At 39.6% G+C, this 18,141-nt stretch overlaps 5 protein-coding genes across 5 annotated transcripts; all 5 read left to right on the top strand.

Annotated features, from left to right (window-relative positions):
• The first annotated feature begins 434 nt into the window (after positions 1–434).
• Positions 435–5,116, top strand: LOC109852473. Its single transcript, XM_020423669.1, has 10 exons — positions 435–1,362; positions 1,542–1,641; positions 1,787–1,897; positions 2,085–2,240; positions 2,339–2,388; positions 2,921–3,835; positions 4,183–4,282; positions 4,402–4,512; positions 4,758–4,913; positions 5,054–5,116. Exons 1-10 carry the CDS (start codon positions 563–565, stop codon positions 5,105–5,107), a joined length of 2,553 nt encoding a protein of 850 aa, XP_020279258.1. The 5' UTR covers positions 435–562; the 3' UTR covers positions 5,108–5,116.
• A 1,107-nt stretch (positions 5,117–6,223) lies between these two features.
• LOC109852472 (odorant receptor 82a-like) lies at positions 6,224–8,097 on the top strand. Its single transcript, XM_020423667.1, has 5 exons — positions 6,224–7,038; positions 7,228–7,327; positions 7,447–7,557; positions 7,811–7,966; positions 8,044–8,097. The coding sequence occupies exons 1-5, from the start codon at positions 6,224–6,226 to the stop codon at positions 8,095–8,097; spliced, it is 1,236 nt and encodes a 411-aa protein (XP_020279256.1).
• Positions 8,098–8,609: 512 nt separating this feature from the next.
• On the top strand, positions 8,610–10,387 carry LOC109852471 (odorant receptor 4-like). Its single transcript, XM_020423666.1, has 5 exons — positions 8,610–9,412; positions 9,526–9,625; positions 9,803–9,913; positions 10,034–10,189; positions 10,334–10,387. The coding sequence occupies exons 1-5, from the start codon at positions 8,610–8,612 to the stop codon at positions 10,385–10,387; spliced, it is 1,224 nt and encodes a 407-aa protein (XP_020279255.1).
• Positions 10,388–10,868: 481 nt separating this feature from the next.
• Positions 10,869–12,632, top strand: LOC109852503 (odorant receptor 82a-like). The gene is made up of 5 exons (XM_020423707.1): positions 10,869–11,687; positions 11,910–12,009; positions 12,131–12,241; positions 12,328–12,483; positions 12,579–12,632. Exons 1-5 carry the CDS (start codon positions 10,894–10,896, stop codon positions 12,630–12,632), a joined length of 1,215 nt encoding a protein of 404 aa, XP_020279296.1. The 5' UTR covers positions 10,869–10,893.
• Positions 12,633–12,999: 367 nt separating this feature from the next.
• LOC109852537 lies at positions 13,000–14,550 on the top strand. The gene is made up of 4 exons (XM_020423770.1): positions 13,000–13,811; positions 13,900–13,999; positions 14,134–14,238; positions 14,368–14,550. The coding sequence occupies exons 1-4, from the start codon at positions 13,000–13,002 to the stop codon at positions 14,548–14,550; spliced, it is 1,200 nt and encodes a 399-aa protein (XP_020279359.1).
• Positions 14,551–18,141: the final 3,591 nt, after the last annotated feature.

The raw sequence follows: 18,141 nt of genomic DNA, 5'->3' as shown, positions 1-18,141 counted from the left end.
TATTTAACTGTTTTTTTCTCTTCGCAATACTGTTTTTTTTTTTTTTTTATTGCTTTGCAATTTGCGATTAACGAGACGCTTTCGGCTGTAAGTAGCGTAACGAGTTTCCGTGAATCGACATGTTTTACTTACGTGATGTCCCGTTGCTTACAACATAACGCGCGGCACAGAGCACACTTCGCGAACTTCATTCTCTTCAGAAACTGTCGGCTTATACCGTATGGCGTCGTGTGTTCTTTCTCTCTGCGCGTTCGTCGCCGCTATTTGGTAAATTCACCAATTCGTTTTTTGCGAGCTCTGTAATTACGCGCGGTAGTTTCGTGCACGCAAGCGCACCGAGCACACTCACTCCGGAGAAAGACTACCCATGATCACCTGTTCGTATGTTCAGTCATGCTCGAGCTTCTAGTGCCACCTGACCATTTGTCTCACCCGTGTGGTCAAAATGCGGAAACGCCGTTGACGTTGCCGAGTTCCCGGCGAAACGGAAGAGACACGGAACTTGCGATCGAATTTACTTAGCGATTTGCGAACTTGCAATTTAAAAAAAAAACGTTAACAGATGGAACGAGCCGCGAAAACGATCCGGTCGAGCAGACGCGACAACGATTTCGATCACGCGGTGCGTGTGACCCGCGTCATCCTGCAAATGATAGGCGCGTGGCCGGTTTCCACATTCGCTTCCGACCTGCGAAAAATTGTCACCCGCTCGCAAATTGCCTTTGCCTATTTCCTGTTCGCGTTCATTCTGGTTCCGGGATTTCTGCTGATGTTCTTGAAGGAACGGGATTTCAAGCGAAGAGTGAGATTGCTGGGGCCGCTGCTAAACTGCTGGATGAGTTGTCTGAAGTACAGTCTGCTCGTGTACTACGCGAAGCAGATCCGAGTTTGCCTGAAGCAGGTGCGACGGGATTGGCGGGATACGGTCGAGCAAAACGATCGGCGAGCGATGCTGTTCAAGGCGAGAATCGGCCGTAAGTTCGCGGTTGTTTCCGCGATTTTTATGTACGTCGGCGGACTGTCTTACCGCACCGTCATGCCGCTCGCGAAGGGACGAATACCGACCCCGATGAACACCACGGTGAGAGCGCTAGCATGTCCGAGTTACTTCGTCATATTCGACGAACAGGTCTCGCCCGCGTACGAGATCGTCTTCATCCTGCAATTCTTCGCAGGGCTGGTCACTTACTCGGTGACGTGCGGCGCGGCCGGATTGGCCGCGTTCTTCGTCATGCACGTTTGCGGACAGCTGAGCATTCTGATCGGCAAGCTGCAGCGACTCAACAACATAGCAGCGTTCGACGATCGAGCTGTCGCGATATCGCTGGCCGCTATCGTAGAACATCAGATAAAAGTAAAGAGGTGAGTGTCTAGACAGATGAAGATTTAAAGATGTGCAACGAGATAAAAATTTTTATATAAAACCGAATAATTTTCACCTTTTTTTTTATTATCTCCTCTACTTTGTCTTGTGTTATATTATTACAAAAAAACATAGAACGTCTTTTCAAAACGATAAAAAATCTCTAACACGTTTACAGTTTTTTGAAACAAATAGAGGAAGCTATGCGATATATATGGTTGGTGGAAATAGTGGGGTCTACTATACTTCTATGTCTTGTGGGGTACTACGTCATTATGGTAAACCATAACAGATTGAGGCGAATGGGTTTTATCAATTTTTGCGACAGTGAACATTTTTATTTCCAAACACAATTAAAAGTGATATTTTTATTTTCATGCAGAAAACTTCGAAATAAAACAATTATTAGTATTGCATTTATAGGAGTGGGAAAGCAGCGACGCTACAGCCATGCTAACCATGTCTGTGATACTTACATCTTTCACGTTTTCGATTTTTACCATCTGTTACGTCGGTCAGCTTCTGACAGATCAGGTATTGAACGTCCGAGTTGTCGTTTGCTGTGAAAATTGAGCATCGACGTTCTCTCCCAATTCACGAGAAGCGACTGACAAGTGTCCGAAACGACATTGCTGTTGACAAATTTCATTCTTCTAGAGAAACGCGTCGTTTTGGACACGCATCATCCGTCTCGCGTAATGTAATTGTTTAATTGTGACAGAGCACCGAAGTCGGATTGATGACGTCCATGACGGATTGGCATCGTCTTCCTCACAAAGAAGCTCGCATGTTGATCTTGGTAATGGCGATTTCCAACATTCCGGCAAGAATATCAGCAGGTCGGATGATTGAGATGTCTCTACCCACGTTCGGTAACGTGAGTACAAAAATTTATCGCTGTTTTTTTTTTTTTTTTTAACAAAGAAATCCGCGCTAACATTCGAATCAAAACACGCACGTTTATTTTATCATTAGATAATCAGAACTTCAATGGCGTACTTCAATCTGCTTCGAAAATTCATCATGTGATTTCAACAAATCACAACTCAGTTATAGAATGTCACGAATTTGAGTTATTGATTTGCAATCGTTGTTACTTCGACAAATAAAACGGTACAATATACGTTCTACTTTTGATGTTTTTTTTTTCACTTCGTAAAGAAGAACAATAAAATAATCTATCTAACAATTCGACGAACTCTGTTCTACGGCTTTTTCATATTTGACAAAAAGTTTTAATTGCTCCCGACTGAAGTTTGAGATTTATCGCCGCTCTCTAAGTTGCGTGATTCGTGTAATTAACAATTCGCATGTAAAACTCTTTCTCTAGCGTGGCCGATATCTATGACCCATGACCAGACGCAACATTTTGCTTCATAAAAGCGGTTTTTACTGCGAATCAATTGCACCCTGCAATTAACCGCAATAAAAAATCGCGCACACACTCAACCCTTTTGAATGTATGAAAACTTGTAACTTGCGGTGCGGTCGAATTGCGTACGTGTGTATGTATGCAACCGAGAATGATACATCCACGCAGACGCGAATACGTGCATGATGCAACCAACCAAGTTGCGTCCGCCAGTTGCAATCGAGCGATCGCTACGCGAACAAGCGAGAAGAGAAAAATTGCGATCAAGAGAAATTTTGCTTTTTCCTCGACATGTACGCCGTGATCAAAGGCGTCGCTGGTTCACTCAACGTCAACTACAACGACGACATAAGATACACCGTGCGGGTGCACCGACTGATCTTGGGACTGATCGGCGTGTGGCCGATCCTGGGGAAGCCTCAGTACAGAAAGAGATTGCTGAAGGCGCTTCTCAGGATCATCTGTTGCTTTCTGCTGTCGTTCAATCTGATACCGTGGATGCTCTACATGTTCCTGATCCTGGACACGTTCAAGAGTAGGATCAGAATGCTCGGCGGGCTCTGCTTCTACAGCATGGTGCCTGCCATGTACTGCGTGCTGATGCTGCAGGAGAATCGCATTGGCGAATGCGTGCGGCACGTGGAGGAGGACTGGAGAAACGTGAGAGATGCGAACGACCGCAGAATCATGCTGGACCGGGCGAAGTCCGGACGTTTCATTCTCATCTGCACCACGTTGTTCCTCCTCACCAGCGGCCTGTCCCACCGTCTGATTCAACCGATATTCCGCGGCAAGATCGTCAAGGGAAACATCACCATCCGTCCGCTGGTGCAGGGCAATTACTTCATCTTTTTCGATCCGCAACAGAGCCCCGCGTACGAGATAGTGTTCTCGATGCACTTATTGACAGGCGTCGTTATATACTTCGTGACGGCCAGCGTCTGCGGGATCACCGCGTTGTTCACCATGCACGCCTGCGGACAGCTCGAAATGCTGTCCGCTTGGCTGGAAAATTTGGCAAACGAGGACCAACGACCGACGAAGAATCACTCCGCCCAAAACCTGGCAGTGATTGTCGCGCGTCACGTGAGAGTGCGTCAGTGAGTAGCTGAAATCATTACACATCTGTTTTTTTTTAAATCCGTTAATAAACAAATTTTTTAATTTGTGCAATTTCTTCGATTGTGGCTAGCGTTACATTAAAATTGATTATTACATTAAGAAAGCAATTATTTCGCTTGTGACATTTTCGTATTTTGTAAAGAAAAACAATATTTATTTATTTTACATTAGATGTAAATTATTGGTCACACGCATTTTACGGCTTTTTTTTGTCAAAAAAAATTTTTATTATTATTTTACTATTATTCATTACTATTTTATTATCTAAAAAAGTAGTTTAACATAATGTGTGTTACGTTATCATTACACAATTATTCAATTCTAGATTTTTACATCAGACACAAGATGTCATAGGAGAAATGTGTTTTATCGAAGTTATCGGGAGCACTTTAATATTATGTCTCTTAGGATATTATGTAATAACGGTATGCAGAAGAGAGTAAACGCATTAACAACCAAATGACTTCCTTGCATGCCGATCTCGCTTTATACGTTTTTATTTTTACAATACCACAACATTTTTATAACAATTCGTTCTTTTTAGGGTTGGGAACGAAACGATTCACTCTCCACCTTGACTTACGCCATAATGCTCGTGTCTTTTACCTTCAACATTTTCATATTGTGTTACATTGGCGAAGTTTTAAACAGTCAGGTAGGGTGCGTGGATAATATGCAAGTGTGTCAAATACTTTTATTCTGAATAATTAATAAACTAAAACCTAATACTGAATAATAATTTCAAAAATCTTATATTAAATAATTAAAGATAAATAATAAGAGATACGTATATATATATATATATTCTCATATAATATTAAAAGAAACTGAAACTGAGATTGTTTTACTACGTGTACTTGTTTACTTGAAGTTGTGCACTTGTTGCGTTTTCCTCGACAGGGGAGTAAAGTAAATACAACTTGCTGCACGATTGACTGGTATTACCTGCCTAATAAAGAAGCTCGTTATCTTATTCTCGTGATCGCCATGGCCAGTTATCCTTCGAAACTTACGGCGGGCAAAGTGATCGATCTTTCTTTCAGCAGTTTCGGTGCTGTAAGCATGTTTATTTATTTATATTTTTTCTTTGACATACAATAATACAATTAAAGACAATTTTTGCAATAAAATTTTAGTAATATATTAGTCGGAATTTCTTGTATATTTTTTATCTAAATAATTGTTGTTTATTTTAGATTGTTAGAACCGCGATGGCGTATTTAAATCTACTTCGGACGGTCACTATGTAACAATGCAAATTATATCACACGAGAGACTTTTACGTTTTATATAGAGCAAGTGCATATACTTGTAATTTTTAAAATAGTATTTATGCAAAATCTACATACTTCTATCTTTATTATTTACAGGAAATTTTATTATTTTGACATTTTTCTATTAAAACAAAATATATCAATTATTAATACAAAAGTTGACTGTGTAAGTATATTAATAAAAAAATTAATAAAAAAATATATTATAAAATAAACTATTATTAATTCGATATATTAATAATGTGACAATTGTGTGATTTCTTTTGCAACACTGAGTCTCAAGTTGTTTAAAGCACTTTTAACAAAATAAAATGTCGTTGTTCTTCAAAACACGTCCTGCGAAAGTTAAAACACAGTCTTCAACTTACTTCGACGCTGTTTCTCTTCCGTCTATTAACGTCGCAGCTATTATAAGATGCACCTACAGGAAATGTGTCTCGAAACATCACATGCTCTTTTCTTGTACTTCTCTTTTCAATATTTCACAGACTTTTCTTTGTGATGGCTGATATCTAGTGCGTGGATTTCCCTTTTATGAAAAAAAAAACCGGAAAATAGCACAAGCGCAAATCATGGCGCGAACGAGCGCGAATACGCATCGACTCTCAATATCGTATTATATCGTTCGTATGGCAACAATGGAAACTTCATCCATTTCTTATTCCGATTCTCGCAACGGGCTCTTATGAAACGCAATAATATTTACTTTATTTTTACTTCTCTACGCATATGTAAATGTTGTACATACAAATGCGTTATATTATACTGTCACACTTCACGCAGTAAAACCGCGCGCACGCGACCATTTCCGATTATTCGCGGAAGACACGCTCTTGCAAAGTATGCAGACTGGCGCGATCATAATTCATGAGCGGAAAGTAACAGGTTTTTCGCGAGAGAAAGAGAATTACCCTCTCGCGGAAGTTGCAAAGACCGTACGGTCTGTAAAGTTTACCCTATCCTTGCAATATCATTTTTTTTTTTTTCATCTGGAAGGGAAAAGTTACTTGGAACGGCGCAGCCGCGACGTCTGACTTTCCACCCTCGCGTGATCCTGTTTGTCAGTAGCCGTCGAACTCTCGCGCTTCAACGATGTACGGAATCCCATCGCGTAAGATCAACCTTTCTCCCGTCTATGATCACAAGAAGCACACGCAACTGAGCATCCAGCTAAATCGCTGGCTGCTGAAACCGATCGGCGTCTGGCCGAAATCGGTGAAAACCACATGTATAGAAAAATACGCGTGCGCGTTAATAAATGTAATTTGCACGGGACTGATCGGTTTCCTCTTTATTCCCTGCGCCGTCTACATCGCGCTCGAAGTCGAGGACACGTACAACACCCTGAAACTCTCCGGTCCGCTGAGCTTCTGTCTGATGGCCATCGTCAAGTATTCCTCGTTGATCTTTCGCGAGAACGACATTCGCAGAGGCATCGAACACATCGAGAGCGACTGGATGAATACGCGACATTACGACGATCAGAACATAATGATCAGAAACGCAAAGTTCGGCCGACGTCTTGTGGCGATCTGCGCGTTCTTCATGTACGGCGGCGCCGTATTTTATTACCTCGCTATGCCGTTCGGCAACGGCACGGTCACAGAGATTGACCTGAACCTGACGTATCGGCCGCTGGTGTACCCGGTCGCACGAACGATCGTGGACGCGCGGCACAGTCCCGTCAGCGAGATCTTCTTCTGGACGCAGTGTCTATCGGGTTTCATCGCGCACTCCATCACAACCGGCGCTTGCAGCCTGGCCGCCGTGTTCGCGATGCACGCTTACGGCCGTATGGAGGTTCTGATGCGGTGGATCGAACATCTGGTAGACGGACGGGAGGATCTGTACGACACCGTAGATGAGAGATTGACGATGATCGTGCAGCAACACGTGAGAATTTTACGGTAAGTCGTTCCTTGCCCCCATGGGCAAAACCGACGACGCTTCGATATAACTGCGCGAAACTCGGATCAAAAATCACCCAAGATTTAATTTTTTTGTGTTTTGAAACTAAATAAAAAATATAATTGAGTTTTATATAATATATGTAGTGTTTGTTATAGCGATAATAGATGCGGTTTGTTATCTTGCAGTTTTATAGAATTAACAGATAGAGTGCTGCGTGAAATATCTATGGTGGAAATTGTGGGATGTACGTTAAACATGTGTTTTCTCGGATATTATACTATCACGGTACGCATATCGCGTACAACAAGTACGTACCGTAACATTGTTCTCATGTAACCTATTACATACATAAAGCGACACCCACGCGACGCGCTGTTGTCGAATACAGGAATCGTTTTTGACAGGAATGGGAGAGCAAAGAGCCTGCGAGTTACATAACTTACACTGTTCTGCTTATATCCCTCACATTCAATATTTTCATATTTTGTTATATTGGTGAGCTTGTCGCCGAGCAGGTATAAAACGCAGTCGTCTAAACTTTTGCCGCACCGATTGCATGTGTTATTTGCACATTTGCACACACGAGAGGAAAAATTAATTATGCTTCCTTACTTTTCTCTGGATTTAATAATTATTCCGATTTTTTTTTTTTGTGTACAGTTTAAATTCGATGTATCTGTTTTCACAAAGGAATTCTGTGATATGTAAGCGCAAAAATATTTGTATTAAGAAAAACACATACAACTGAAGAAAAAATTCTGTGAATAGTGCAGAAAAATCGGCGACGTATCGTACTTGATCGACTGGCATCGTCTACCAGAAAGAAAAGGTCTCGCTCTCATACTGATGATCGCCATGTCTAATTCGTCGGTCAAATTAACGGCAGGAAATCTCTTCGAGCTGTCTCTCGGCACTTTCGGCGACGTGAGTACATGTATCACGCAAATGTCTCAATTTGTTCGCAAACAGCGCGAATTACATGCTGTTCATTCAATCGATAGGTTGTCAAAACGTCGGTCGCCTATTTGAACATGTTACGCACATTAACTTCTTAAAGACAATTTTATTGTCTAAAAGATTATTGATGCGTATGTTGAATGCATAAATGTCAATTAAATACATAGTTGATTACATATATGTATATAAAGAAATATAAGAAAAGTCTTACAGTTTTAATAAATAGAAATCTTATTTACTAAAACAAATCTGTTCGAAATCTTTGATTACTTTAACTCTCTCGTATCTTTTTTTTTTGTAAATTTTTCTCTGATCACTTATGACGTACCGACGTTATATCGCAGTCTGCGCAATCACATCTCCATCGGGCTTATCGAGCAACAACGTAAGACGTACAACGTGCGCAGATTAATCAGTAATATGTGCTCGCACAAGTTGTATTTTATCGATCGCTTCTAGCCCTTCGAAAAAAAACCTCGATGTGCTTGTTCTTTCGAACCAACTATACTCATTGAAAAACGTTCAGAAAAACGCGCAGGTCCTGAGAACGAGCCTGCTGTTTTTCTTCTGTTGCAACATTGACGCTCGATAATCCGCGGGAGGTTTGATCATGTTGCACTCCTTTCGCGCGTTTCCGACGCACAACATCGCGTACGAGCGCGACAGCGATTACAGCATTCAGCTGAATCGCTGGTTTCTCAAGCCTCTCGGTGCCTGGCCCGGCGCGACGACCAGCGTGATCGACAGAATACTGTCGCGCTGTATTCAATTCGTCTGCTACTCCCTGATCGTCATCACGTTGATACCTTGCGCGCTCTACATTATGCGCGAACCGGACGTGCAATTGAAGCTGAAGGCCTTTGGTCCCATGATACACTGGCTGATAAGCGGCGTGAACTACTGCTCGTTGTTGCTGCACAGCTACGATATACGCAAGTGTGTGGATCACATGCGCGACGACTGGCGGGTCGTGGAGAGAACGCGCGACCGCGAGGTGATGCTGCGTAACGCCAAGTTCGGCAGATTCATATCCAGCTTCTGCGCGATTTTCATGCAAGGCGGCGTGTGCTCGTACAGCATCGTAACCGCTATAACACCGGTGGTCATTCAGATCGACAACATCACCATAACGACGCACCAGCTGCCGTGTCCGTTCTATATCAAATTCGTGGACGCTCGATACAGTCCGGCGAACGAGATCGTAGTCTGTCTGCAGTTGCTTTCGGCCGTTATTGTGAACTCCGTCACGGTGGGCGCGTGCAGTCTCGCCGCGGTCTTCGCCACTCACGCCTGCGGCCAGCTGAGTATTTTAATGATAAGACTGGACGAACTCGTTGAAGGGGCAGAAGACAAGCGCGAGATCACGCATCAGAAGCTGGCCTTTATTGTAGAGCATCATCTACGTGTGCTAAGGTACGTGGAATGATTGATAAATATCCGAAACGACGTGTTGATAGCGAGTCGTATCACAATGCTCTGTTATCATCTTTCAGGAGAACAAGATTTTTATCGGTTTTTATTTTCAGTTTTGTATCGCAGATAGAAGCGATTATGCATCAGATTTGTCTCGTCGAATTGTGGTGTTGCACAACAGACATATGCTTGCTCGGATATTACACGATCACGGTAAAGTCTTACACTAAAGAGTCTCAATTAGTGCGAAATGCATGTAATATACATTTTGTTTGATTTTATTTGTTTTTAAACGTCAATGCAATATTAAAATTATCGTATCTAGATTTGTTATCTTCATAGTGTTTTTATATTTTTATATTTTTCGCATATACGTATTGTTATTTATAGGAATGGTATCTGCACGATATCAAAACTTTGCTTACGTATTTTACTATATTCGTCGCCAAGTCGGGCAACATTTTTATATATTGTTACATTGCCGAAATTCTCACGGATCAGGTAGCTGCATTGTGTACTTACATAAGTCTTTTTTTTTTTTTATTGTTCTCTGTTTATAACACATTCAAATAATATATGTGACCCGCCACAGAAGCACAGAACAAATCAGTGTTTGTACAGTGTCAAAAAATAGGCGAAATGGCGTACATGACGAAGTGGTACCGATTACATCACAAAATAGCGCTTGGCTTGATTCTGATAATCTCGCGATCGAACGCCGTCATCAAAATAACCGCCGGCAAAATGATTCAACTCTCTATTGCGACTTTCGGAGATGTAAGTCCGTTTGATGAAAATTAGCAACTTGCAATATAAAGAACAAAACATTTTAAGACAAGTTTATATTCACAATTTTTCACAAAGTTTGTTACGTCTCGTACTTTCAGTAATTACAACTCAATATTTACGTAATTATTTCAGGTGATGAAAACGGCGTTTGTATATTTAAATATACTCAGAACAGTAACGATGTAACAAAGACTAAATAATAATATTTTGAACATAACAGTTATAATAAAAACAAATCCATTGTATAAATTCGATTTGTTAATAATCAATACGTAAAGTCATTTGATTCTCATTATATAAATTAGCGTATTTTTTTATATACCTTTCATGAAAGTCTATTATATAATAGATACTTCATCTTGTTTAACAAAATGCGATGCACATAACTTTTTATTCTTCCAAAAAACGACAACCGTTAAAACGTTATCGTTAAGTGACTTGTCGTCACCGCATTCAACCAATTGTATTTATATGTTGTAATCAGATTTATTGCGCGCAACAATACGCTGCGATTTGACGCAACAGGTCGGAGTAACTACAAGTATCGATTACGTGCTGTCTCAGGTCAGACCGTACATTTTTTTCTCTGTCTCGCGCGTGTCCGCGCAGACGCTGGTTGAAGTACTACTTCGTTGACAAAACGCGAGCGGTGGCAATGAATCAGTATCCGACGGAACTATCGCGAATCAAGCATGAAGCAAATCTCACGTGCGTCCACGGTGGACGTTTACAAACGCGACGCCGATTACAGTCTTCAGTTGAATCGCTGGTTCTTGAAGCCGATCGGCGCCTGGCCGGAATTGCCGTCGAATTCGATCAGCAGAAACGTTTTAATGACAATCCTGAAAGTAACGTGTCATTTGTTAATAGCAATCACCGTGGTGCCTTCTATACTGTACGTATTCTTCGAGGCGAAGGACTTCCGGTTGAAGCTCAAAGCGATCGGACCGACGAGTCACTGTCTGATGGGCGGCATCAATTACTGCTCGCTGCTGCATCATGGCGACCGAATACGCAGATCTATCGAGCACATGGAAACCGATTGGCGCACGACGAAGAAGGAGCACGATCGGAAGGTGATGCTGAGAAATGCCCGAGTCGGGCGCGTCATAGCGGGCGTTTGCGCGTTGATTATGCAAGGTGGTGTTATCTGTTACAACATAGCGAGAGGAATGTCGCCGATAATAGTGGTAATCGGCAACGAGACGATCGCGATAGGTCGATTACCGTGTCCGGCTTTCAACAAGATCGTAGACACCAGATTCAGTCCGGTGTACGAAGTGGTGCTTGCGCTGCAAATTCTTTCCACCATTGTGGTGAACAACATCACGATCGGCGCGTGCGGCCTTGCCGCAGTTTTTGCGATGCACGCCTCCGGTCAGCTCAACGTGGTGATAATGCGTCTCGAAGAGCTCGTCGACGAGAAACGAGAGATCCTTCAGCTGCGACTGGCGAGAATTGTCGCGCGACATCTGCGAGCGTTGAGGTACCAGAGATTCTCTTTCAATATACACCTAGAGACAAAATTAATTATACAACTGTTAATAAACAATAATAATATCGACCTTACTTGAAGCAACTCCATTTTTTCCCATGTGTTAAAACGTTGGAATACTTCAGCACAAATATAAAATAATGTTACATATTAGCGCACGCATTATTGTCGATATACAGATGAGAATGTTGATTGTTGTTATCTCAATTTCAGGTTTCTCTCACATATGGAGACAATTATGAATCAGATATGCTTTGTGGAGTTGGTCGGATGTACGTTCAACTTGTGCATGCTAGGATATTACACCATTACGGTATGCTAAAACTTTCAAAAAGGTGAATATGCATAAAAATCGCGTATCGTTATTTTTTTTTTTTTTTTTCAATTTTACTTTTGATCGCACACGTCGTCATTTTCTGTACCGTGTCTTTCAGGAATGGCAAGAGGAAAGTACAAACACCATAATAACATATGTCATGATATTAACGGCGATGATGTTCAATATTTTTATATTCTGCTTTATCGGTGAACTCGTAACGGATCAGGTAAAGCAATTATATCTTCAATATGTGAGTTTTTTGTTTTCTGACATTTTATCAGAAATATCATTTGTATCAATAAATCACGACAGTGTAAAAAAGTTGGCGAAGCAGTTTACATGACGAATTGGTATTCTCTGCCGCATAAAACCGCTCTCGATCTACTTTTAATAATTGTGCGATCGAGAATCGTTATCAAAATCACAGCCGGAAAAATATTTCATATGTCCATTCCAACTTTCGGTACTGTGAGTATTGTAAAGATATAAATGTGATTTTTGTGCACACAGCACAAATGTATACGTAAACATTACTTATTTATAAAAAAAAACAAATATTTCAGGTGATTAAAACATCTGTCACATATTTGAATATGCTTCGAACTTTAACAATGTAAATATTGTGTTTAATAAAAATTTGTATATAAATCTAGTAAAACTATTTTATGTCGAAGAGAACTCTTTTCGCGATTCTTACCGACTGCTTGCGAAAATACATCCGTGGCGGAAAATGCAAACTGCGTATATGCGTCCTCAGAAAAGTCACAGACACACATCACGCGAGGGAAAATCAAATCTCTTCTTTTTTTCTCGCGACAATCGATATGACTATAAAATGCACCCTTCTGACTGCACACGATCGCTTGACCACTTCCTCCTCGAAGAAGCGAAGTTTTCCAACAACATCGCGCAGTCGCACTCATCATTTCGCATCCGAGTCTTCGCACGATCCTTCCATTTGTGCTCCTGAGCTCTCTTGCGACAATGCGTCGAACTTTCATGCTAAAGTCGAGTCCTGTCGCTTACGACCATGAAGAAAACGTGAAGCTGAGCATACAGTTAAATCGTTGGCTGCTGAAACCGCTCGGTGTTTGGCCGAAGTCAGCCGACCTTTCGCGGTTAAAGAAATTTATATACGTGACGGTGAACGTAGTTTGCCTGTGTCTGATCTGTTTTCTTCTCGTACCGTCCGTCGTCTTTATGGCGGTTGAAATCGAGGGTACGTACAACACCATTAAACTCACCGGACCGCTGAGCTTCTGTCTGATGACGATCGCGAAATATTCGTCGCTGATCTGCCGCGAAAGTTACATCTGCAGCGGCCTTCGACATATCGAGGACGATTGGACGAACACGCGATATTACGGCGATCGAATGATCATGATCAGGAATGCGAAGTTCGGCCGGCGTCTTGTCACGATCTGCGCATTCTTCATGTACGGCGGCGCCGTCTTTTACTACCTCGCTTTGCCGTTCAGCAACGGCAAGATAAAGGACGCCGACCTGAACTTGACGTATCGGCCGCTTCTGTTTCCGGTTGCCCGGATAATCGCTGACGCGCGATACAGTCCCGTCAGCGAGATCTTTTTCTGGGTCCAGTGCCTGGCGGGTTTCATCGCGCACTCCATCACGGCCGGCGCCTGCAGCCTGGCCGCCGCGTTTGCGATGCACGCTTGCGGCCGTCTGGAAGTTCTGATGGAGTGGATCGAACATCTCGTGGACGGACGGGAGGATCTGTGCGACAACGTAGATGAGAGATTGACGATGATCGTGCAGCAACACGTGAGAATTTTACGGTGATTCGAAATTTTTTTCAATCCTATTTGACATTTCTGACATGACTCCGCTTTTTCAATACCTGAGACCGTGACGTTTATTGCACAGTTTCATATCGTTGACGGACACACTGATGCGCGAAATATCCGCCGTGGAAATTATTGGGTGCACTTTGAACATGTGTCTTCTTGGATATTACACTATCATGGTACGCATTATTCGTGGAATGAATAATCCCCGCGAAGCATCGCTTTATTGAAATACAAATCTGACGCAATAGTAATTTTATAGCAATTCATATACGTGTAATCTGTTCATAAAATGGTAACTTTTACGTTATAGGAATGGGACAATAAAACTAATATTATAACGTATATCATTTTATACATGTCCTTTATGTTTAATATTTTTATCTTTTGCTACATTGGCGAGCTTATCGCCGGACAGGTATGAGAAACAATTGTGCAATTGTTCACGTAACAAGTTCTTCGCACTTTGTACAAAAGTTGTTTGTTTACGAAAAAAGTGTCGCAAATTCTTCATCGTTTTCTCGCGAACTTGAAACGTCCCGGCTAGAAATTGGATCCGGCAAACCTGACGTATTATGTGGCCCTGATCAGGGAGCATTCCGGTATGTCCTATTTAGGAATCCCTGATGCTGGCCTGATTAGGGAAAACTTAGGCATGCCCTACCAAGATATAGCCCGACTTGAATCTGATCAGGGAACGCGCAGGCACGCCCTACTAAGGAACGCCTGACTTGTCCCTTACTAAGGAATGCCTGAATTTCGCCCTATTAAGGAAAGTCCGACTTGCACCTGATCATGGAACGCGCAGGCACGCCCTACTAAGGAACGCCTGACTTGTGCCCTACTAAGGAATGCCTGAATTTCGCCCTATTAAGAAAAGCCCGATTTGCACTTGATCAGGGAACGCGCAGGCACGCCCTACTAAGGAACGCCTGACTTGTGCCCTACTAAGGAATGTCTGAATTTCGCCTATTATGGAAAGCCTGATTTACGCCTGATCAGGGAATACGCACGCAAGCCCTACTAAGGAATGCCGGATTTGCGCCAGACTAGGCTAGATTAAGGCATACCTTATGTGCTTGTAATTCATATTTTTACACTTATATGATTAATTGTTCAAATTGAAATTTTAATTCGTAAATTTATACAGAATGTTACTCTTGCATCACATATATGAAAATACTCATCTTCCTTTCCCAACTAAATTAAAAATTACATTGCGAAAAAAAAAATCTTGGTGGCCGAATTGGAAAAGGCGATCGCACGGAAGCGGGAGATTCCAGGTTCGACTCCTGGCCGAGGTGTTTTTTTCGCAATATTTCTAAATTAGTTGGGAAGAAAAAATGGATATTCTCATGTATATGTGATGCAAGTATAGCATATCCTATATAAATTTACAAATTGAAATTTCAATTCGAAATATAAAGTGTAAAAATTTTACACTTCTAAAAAAATATAAATATATATTTATATATATATTTATTCCGCATAACATCGAGCGCATTGGCTTGTATCATCTGTTAAATTTCTCGGTTAGTTATATAAAAATATTTGTATTATTTACCGATTAAATTAAATTTAACATTTTCAGTGAAAACCTTGACTATATTTATTTAGGTTAAAAAAAAGTAAAAATAAAAAAAAATAAAAAAAAAATAGTTAATTAACATTTTGAATATAATATTTTATATCTGTTTCATAATCTATGTATTGATTACATAACATACACATTATACATATATATTTTGTAATATTTTTAACGTTGTAAATTGTCAGTTTTAATATAGTATAGGTTTTACTTTCAAGATATTTAAACATTTTGATTTAAAATTGAAGAATTTTATTCGAATGCAAGATGAAATATTTATAATTCCGAAATAGTTTATTCTAGAAAGAAGTATACGCTCACACATCCCGTGTTGTCATCATGGAAACACTATTTATTTGTAATTGTGTTTTGTTTCGCTAAAAACTAAAACGTTCTTGGACGAAACAAGCAAATTGCGTTTTTAGTCGAGTTTGACTTTCTTCTTAAAAAGATATATAAGGTTTATAATTGTAATTAATCATGGAAAGTAAAAGAAGAAAACAAGAATTAACACGGCGAAGAGTAGATAGACATCGTAAAGTTCGCCGCCAAATTGATGTAGAAAAATTTCTTAATATTGCAGGTATGCAATAAAAATGTAATTTTATTTTAATTTATTTAAAATCGCGTAAATAAAAATCAGTATTACAGCTCTTCTATTAATATACTTTACATAGATATATAGATATCATATATGTAATACTACTATATTGCTAGCTGAAACGCTGCCGAAAATATTATTGGACAGATATACGATATCGCATATAAAATCTAATAAAATTGTATATTTACATTTGTGTCATTCGTGTGTAGAATAAAAACATTTGGAAGTCAATTTTTCTATTATTTATATATTTTTTCTTATTATAATATTAATTCAGTAAATTTTAATATTATAACCAAACTTTTTATATTAACCTCTATTGCCTCTATACGTCAATACATATGCGCATATACGTTCAAAGCACTTTACATCTATACATATATACATATATTGTATTTTCTATCTCGTTTTCTCAGTCTGCATACCGCAAATTAGAAAGATACATTGATGATTAGCAATCTATAGTAATATTATAGTAATATTACATATATGACAGATATGTTTTTAGCATATGTTTTAATTATATTTCTGTTTGAGATTGAGAACCAATTATACTGCAGACACTCATTTATACACATATACAAGAAAAAAGAATTATTTAAATATATAAAAACAAATAATTTTTTTCGACAGATAATGCAATTTCGCCGAGGTTAATAGAACAAGAGAGTTTACAAATGAACATTAGGACTATTGCGAATGAAAATGCATTACCGGAACAGGAGAATAATAATTTAGAAAGAAATAATACAGACGGAGAGCTTGAACAGTCATTCACTGAGTTTGAAGAATTAAATGACGTATTCGAGGATGAAGTCGAAAGCATTGAAGATAATTATGTAAGCCCTAACGACGAAACTAATATCGATGAAGTAAACGATTTCGACTATAGTTCGTTAAGTGACGATGAAGAATTTGACGAAATTGTGCAACTTCGAGAGTGGGCGATTAAGTCGAATATCCCGCACACAAAATTAGATTCACTACTTCAAATTCTTCAAAAAAGATTACTTCCACATTTACCTGCAACTGCAAAAACATTTCTAAAAACAAAATCTGCTGAATATAATATTATAAAATTTAATGATAATAACGGATGTAATGTAGGAGAATTTGTATACTTTGGTATCGCCAAACATCTTGAAGTAACCGTCAATTCTGAATTACATAAAACCGAGATTTTATATCTAAAAATAAACATTGATGGTCTTCCTCTGTATAATTCAAGCTTGCAACAGTTCTGGCCAATATTAGGACAAGTACATTTTGTACCAGAAATATACAAACCGTTTCCGATAGCTGTATATGCAGGAAAACAAAAACCTAATGATTTGATCGCGTATTTTGATAAATTTATTGTTGAAATAAATGAATTACTGCTTAATGGCATAGTAATAGATGGGAAATTATTTAAAGTTTGTATCATGTGTTTTGTGTGCGACAGGCCTGCCCGATCATTTATTAAGTGTATAAAAAGTCATGGGGGGTTTTATGCATGTGAGCGATGCGACGTGCGCGGAACACGATATGAAAAAAGAACAATTTATAGCAACATTTGCAAGGAAAGAACTGACCAATCTTTCAGAGAAAAACAAAACTCTGAACACCATACTGGATTATCACCTTTGACACTTATAAATCCGAAAATTGATATGATATGTCACTTTGTTTTAGATTTTATGCATCTTTGCTGCTTAGGCATAATGAAAAAAATGCTTATGGAGTTTTGGTTGAAGGGAAATTTGTCAACAAAATTAAGTTATAATAATAAAATGCATCTTTCGGAACGATTAATGCAACTAAATTCTCAAATATCTGCAGATTTTCAACGTTCTACCCGATCTGTATTTGAAGTTGCAAAATGGAAAGCAACTGAGTTTAGATTTTTCTTATTATATTGTGGTCCAATAGTTCTAAAAAACATTTTACCAAAAAAATTATATAATCATTTTCTTTTATTTCACGTTGCTTGCAGAATATTATGCTCAAATAACTTAGCTTTAAAATTCAATACTCAAGCTAAAAAATATTTACAACATTTTGTCCAGTTAGCTAGATACTATTATGGAAAACAATGTCAAATAATGAATATGCATTACCTTACCCATCTAGCAGATGATGTGCAAAAT

Source organism: Pseudomyrmex gracilis, unplaced genomic scaffold, assembly GCF_002006095.1.
Source record: "Pseudomyrmex gracilis isolate BER0280 unplaced genomic scaffold, ASM200609v1 scaffold_30, whole genome shotgun sequence".
NCBI classification, from domain to species: domain Eukaryota; kingdom Metazoa; phylum Arthropoda; class Insecta; order Hymenoptera; family Formicidae; genus Pseudomyrmex; species Pseudomyrmex gracilis.
This window is presented reverse-complemented; position numbering and strand designations above follow the sequence as displayed.